The sequence below is a fragment of the Agelaius tricolor genome, unplaced genomic scaffold, assembly GCF_023055355.1.
Source record: "Agelaius tricolor isolate 1412-34295 unplaced genomic scaffold, bAgeTri1.0.p SCAF_5, whole genome shotgun sequence".
Lineage (NCBI taxonomy): Eukaryota > Metazoa > Chordata > Aves > Passeriformes > Icteridae > Agelaius > Agelaius tricolor.
In genome coordinates this window covers 15274676-15280795 of record NW_027269265.1, presented here as the reverse complement: position 1 = coordinate 15280795, position 6120 = coordinate 15274676, and the positions used below count along the sequence as shown (strand labels likewise).

The 6120-nt window shown below is 48.2% G+C and overlaps 1 protein-coding gene across 1 annotated transcript; it reads right to left on the bottom strand.

The window, feature by feature from the left end:
• Positions 1 to 2708: 2708 nt before the first annotated feature.
• GSC (goosecoid homeobox) lies at positions 2709 to 4647 on the bottom strand. The gene is given in 4 exon segments (XM_071428403.1): positions 2709 to 3028; positions 3424 to 3683; positions 3913 to 4337; positions 4339 to 4647. Coding segments are annotated over 4 exon segments (1113 nt in total). The 5' UTR covers positions 4614 to 4647; the 3' UTR covers positions 2709 to 2875.
• Positions 4648 to 6120: the final 1473 nt, after the last annotated feature.

Below are 6120 nucleotides of genomic sequence, written 5' to 3'. Positions count from 1 at the left end.
TGAATGAGAGATCTTCTTATTACAGTCCCCCTCATGTTTTCAATAATTTAGTTTTCAACTTTCTTGATCCTTTTCATGCAAACTTCTCACTACTTTTTCAATATCAGACTTCCATACTGCACAGAGTCTCATTTTGTAGGCTAAAAAGATAGAATGAAACCTTAAGGTTATCAACAAACACCAGTGAGAAAAAGAATGAGACAGCTACTCCTATTAATGGCAAAAAACACCATTTTTAGTAAGTAAGGTTAAGCTTTTAGGTCAAGATTAAAATTGCTTTTCAATTAGATTTTAAAGTCATATTATTAACTTCAGTAGATTTACACCTATATGCAGTAATGACCATAGATTCCTGTGACTGCAAGATCAAGCTTATCGTAACAAAGAGTTTATGGAAAACTCAAAAATTAACACAGACAAAGGTACAATGTAATTTTAAAGAAATCAGAGGTGATTCATCACAATTCCATGGACAGAAACTGTGTTTTGGAATACAAAGTTTTGATTCTTACATCACATCCCATTCTTCCACAGAACAAACAGTTCTTAATAAACCCATTAACTGGCATGTTTGGAGACCTGGAGCTTCCGTGGGTCACAACTGGAACCATTGCTCCCATTGAAAAAGTCTAGGTTTCTTTAGAGATATGTACTGCAACTTTAAGTAACTCCTATTGGTAATCAAAAATATTTTAAAATCCCATTTCTTACGACCCAGATCTAGTTTAACTCCTACACTCAGCTATGCAAGCTAAAATCTTTAATAGTGACTTCCAAAATTATCACCCACACAAAAAAATGCAAAGCAAAACAAAACCTTACCAAGCTCCTATTGTGGCAGTAGGGATATTTACACATGGAAATAACACAAATATATAAGCATTTGTAAAGTCTTGGGCAATATTATCCTTAGACCTAACTTTTATTTGCAAATTAATTATGCATTTTAAAACCTAACAATGACTAAATACAGAGGTGATGACATTAAAAAGCCACTCAGCAAGACTTCCTGCATATAACATAACAAAACACTTCAAATCTAATTTTCAGAAATTTAAGAATTAATTTTTAGTGCTGTTGTGTTGTAATTCAATATAATTCACAGAGGTCAAATATGCATCCATAGCAAAAGGGTAGAATCTCCAAAATGCAATAGCTCCATAAAACCAAACCATCCCATGTATCCAAGAAGAAGAATCCATTTGCTTTTACCCTTCCTCCTCTGCTGCACCGAGGAACGAGAGGTTCAATTTCTTCTCTTCAAGCCAGCAGTAGCTGAGAAACTCTTAGCCCCCTAAAGGAGTGGCTCACACAAAACCACACTGAATTGCTTCCTCAGCAGCTGTTCCTACATCTTGATGTGGTGAGAGGTCGCTCAGAAAGAGATACCTCATCTATGTGGAAACACTGACATTAAAAAGCCACCTGAGCAGACAGGCACTAAGACCAGTTCTATCACACTAACACCTGCAGTGTGCACCGTGTTATAACACCCATAAAAACCTGGATACATCACGAAAAATAGGAAAAAGGCAAGCAACACAGCAGTTGACTCTTTCTTGTGTCACTTAAGTAATGGTGAGCATATTTGAAAAAACAATTTGTCTAAACTAGGTGAGATTAATAGATACAGGCGAGTTTAGGCATTGGCCATAATTAAGAAAAATCAGTTCACTACCACTTAACTTTGAATGAAAGGCACAGCCTAAAGTTTTCGGGCCAGAGATCGTCTGAATTGGCTTTACACTTTCAGGTTATTTGTTTTAACTTTATGAAGAGTCTTTTAAGCAACGAGAGAGAAGGGTCTTCATAAACACAACACCATGGGGAAGTCGCCGTGGCTCCTCTCTCAAATGATAAGCTCTGAGCTGGAGAGTCACAGGGAAAAAAGCAAAAGGAAAACGAACCTGAATTTTAAAGGGGGAATAGACGTCTCAACTACGAGGCCCTCGCAGAGGGAAGAGTAAAAGGAGACCAGGCTGTCACTGCTTTCATAATTGCAAAGGTGCTGCCTCAAAGGGGAGAAAACTTCCATTAGCAATTTCCTCTGAAACACCTGAAAAAAAGCAACGCACAAGGGCTCGTACTCCCCTTAGGTGCAATCCATCTGATAATGTCTAAAATTTATTAACAACAACTTTAAATACCGCTGAAGAGAGATGGCTTTTCTACACGAGGGTCAAAGACGAACGCTTTGGAAACTCAACAAGGCTCAGCCGCAGGGAGACGGGAAAGCGCAGGGAGACGGGGCAGAGTCAGCAAGTGTGGGGCCGGGTTTGCTTCGCCTGCCGGTGTTTCCCAAGGGCACTGTGGCCGCGGCGGGGGCAGCCGGGGCGGGGGAGCCGCAGCGCTCCCGGCCGGGAGAAGCGAACGGGGCCGGACTGCGGCGGGCGGCCCGCGGGAGGAGAACGGGGCTCGCTCCCGGCCTCCTCGGGCTCCTACCGGGCCGATCCCGTACCGGGCCGATCCCGTACCGGGCTGCCTGGCTGGGCCTCGGCAGCTTCCCCCCGGTGCGAGAGCCACCACGGCTGCCCGGCCTGCCGGCGCTGCGCTCCGCCGGCTCTCCCGCTGTGGCCCCGCACCGCCAAGGCGGGACCGCGCCGGCCCTGCTCCCCGGGGAGCCGCGCACCGCCGCTCCCCGCTCCCCTGTCCCGCTCCTCTCCCTCTCCCCGCGGCGCAGAGTGAACAAACGCGCCGCCGTCTACTTGTGCAACACCTCCGCAACACATTTTATTTACACGGAATTAGCTCGGGGCATTGTACATTATATACAGATATTTTCCCCCTCCAACAAGGCAGATCTTGTGCAAGATTAGTAGCATCCTCTGGAGCGTATCCGACAGTCCACGGGAAATGTCCCCCCCACTTAGAAGTATCAGCTGTCAGAGTCCAAGTCGCTTTTCCCGTCCTCTTGTCTCTTCTCTGGTGACGTTTTAGACGCTTTATTCCACTTTTGTGCGTTTTCTGATTCCTCCGAAGACGATCGCTTTTGCCTTCTCCACTTCGCCCGGCGGTTTTTGAACCAAACCTGTCACGTTAAGAAATTAAAATATTAGAGGGGGAAAAAAATAAAAATAAAACCATGCAAACCCGCAGCTGACCTCGGCCCCGCAGGAGCCCTGCCGGGGCCGGTGTGAGCGGCCGCGCTGGGACGGACAGGCGGGGGAAGCAGCCACTCGGGTGGGATCGGCCGGGCGCCTTCAGGAGGCACAGCCGCCAGTGGACAATCCCTCACAGCCCTGGGACAGGCTCGGCCGGCCGCCCCAGGGAAAGGAACTTGGAAAGAATAAAAACTTTCCCTCTGTCCCCGCAAAGCGGCTCCGCTGGCAGAGCCGGGCTGGAGCCGCACCGCGATACATCCGGTTCGGGCGCGATTGAGTGCGAATGGCAGAGGGCTGAAGAAGGAAAAAGAAAGCAAAGTACCTCCACTTTTTCCTCTCTTAAGTGCACCCTTCTGGCCAGCTGTTCCCTCGTGCCCACGTCTGGGTATTTCGTTTCCTGGAAGAGGTTTTCCAGCGCTTCCAGCTGCTCGTCAGTGAAGATAGTCCGGTGCCGCCTTTTTCGCCTGCAGTGCAGCTGGTTCAGTAACTGCAGCTCCGTCCGGGACAAAGTGCCCACGTTCATGTAGGGCAACATCTGATGGGGAACAGGGGACATCAGGACTGACCCAGTGCCCTCGTAACCTACGGACAGACAGACGAGTCGACGATAGGCTTTGCATGAGATCGCTGCTTCCCCCCGCTCCTGTCCCGTCCCGTCCCGTCCCGTCCCGAAAATGCCCCCTCCCGCCGCCCAGCCGCTCTCCTGCGGGCCGCCAGCTCCCGGCCACCCGCTCCGGCCCCGGGCTGCGGGAACAAAGGGGGCCTGGCCCGTCCGATCCCTGCCTGTCCCGTCCCGCGGGGGCCGCCTTACCTGCGGGGGGGACGCAGGAGCACTGCTGGGCGCCCAGGGGCGGCACGGCCCCGCAGCACGAAGGGCCCACGGGGGACGCCGGCACATGCAGCTGCCCGTAGTAGTAGTTGTTGTAGCCGAGCCGAGATCCAGTGACGGCCGGCGGCAGCGCGGAGGCGGGAGCCACCGCCCGGGAGTAAAATCCGCCGTAGTCGGAGGCGCTGCCGTAGAGCGAGTCCCCGTGGAGGCTGGGGAAGACGACGGGCGCGGCGCTCGGGGGCAGCAGCACCGAGTCCTTGCAGCGAGGTCTGGCCGCCAGGATATTGTCGATGCTGAACATGCTCACAGGCATGCCCCAAACCGTGCGGGGCAGGGCGGCGGGGACCGGCCGGGGGAGGGAGGGAGGAGGGCGGGAGGGAGGGTAGGTGGTGGCTGGGGAGGGGGGGGGGAAGAGGCTGGAAGGACACGAAATCGAAACTTTTCGGATAAATTTGAAAAAGGGATCGGAGCGAAAAGAAAAGAGCCTTTTCCGAGGGCAGCTTGCGGGCAGAGTGTGCGTGTGTGTCTGTGCGCGCGTGTGCGGTGTGTGTGCGTGTGCGCAGGATCCACCCCTGGAACTTTCCCCCCTCAACTCTCGCCTGTTTACTGATCTCAACCCAGAGGGCTGCTCGGAGTATAATCCATCTGAACCTCTTCCCTTTTTTATACCCAGGCGACGTCATCCTGGATTTAGTTCCTGGTAATATGCAGATGACAAACAATACCAGATTTGATTTTTTTTTTCTCCCTTTTTTTGGTGGGGAAGAGGTGGGGGTTACACAAAGGAGTGAAAGCAGCCCGAGTCTGTGTATTGAGAATTAATGAAATTAACGTAATCCTTTCCATTAGTGGGCTTTTTAGAAAGGCCCCAGATTTAGGCTTGATCTCTGCTGCACCGGCTAATTGCCCAGGTTAATCTTATTAATGCCATTGTGTAGAAGTGGTTAGCAGCTCCTAGTCTTGTCTATTATGCGCCTACTTTGGTCGTGTTAGTTCACATTAGTGGGTGCGATTTCCTCTGTCTAAGGCTCAGATTCATTATTTATGCTTCGAACTGCTTAAGAAGCACTTAAAAAAAAATAAATAAACTGCCACATAAACATGCAACGCCCCCCCACTCCAAGTGTTTCTGCAGCAGGATTTGAATCTTGCGTCCCCGGCTCGGAGGACTGAGCGGGCATTGAAGAGTATGTGTTTCTCTGATTTAAGGTTTATGCAGTGAAGCAACAACGTCTTCACTGAGTAACTGAACTATTTTTTAAAATTATTTTCCTAGGTCACCTGGCGGAACAAGAACACATGAATATTGTAAACTTATATCTCTCAGTTTTCTTTCTTTTTTTTTTTTTTTTTTTTTTCCTTTTTAAACAGATTCAGACAGGTATCGCCTTTTATTTTTAATACAAGCCAAGAGACGCAAACGTTAAAGACCAGTGCCATCTCAAATCCCCGGGTGTGGTAGGTATTCCAATTTGCTTCTGATCTGTCTTGGTGCCTATTTCTTTTCTTTTCAATCTTTAATTATCTAGCTTAGAAAACAAAGCCCATAAAGTTGCAATGATGCAGAGAACTTTATATTTTGCATGTTCCGTGAATTTTTAAATGGAGAAATTTTAAATCCCTAAAACTCTTCCTATTAAGAGGTTTGGCTCTCCTGGTAGCTGGCTCTTGTGATTTGCAGAATACTTCGTCTGTCACGACTGTCCCTGGGAATCCACAGGAGGTGAACTGAATAAGATTAGACTATTTACCCCATCAACTCTCCATCAAAGAAGGTAGGAAATTGTACGCATGAAATGAAAACAAGCCATTAGAGTCCGTTTACGAGGAGCACATTATTTTTCCTCAACAAAGAATATCCTCGTTAGCGCTTACTCGCACTTTATCTTTAGCCTTCCTTTCCTCGATATTCCAGGATTTAAAACCGCACCTGAGAATGATCTGAAACGTATTTACAGCGAAAGACTTGTATAAGCGTTAAAAAAAAAGAATGCCAAAACTAAATTCTCGCTTTGTTGATACATCGCAATGTGATTAATTAGCTGCATCGGTTTTTACTTCAATTTATCTGTCTAACAATTTCTTTACGCCTTTGGCATTTAGACCTGAACTTCGTGCAAGTTTTTCAAATTTGATGGAAAGTGAAACTATTTGACAGAATGTTCGGCCGGTTTTTTGTTAGATTTGGCA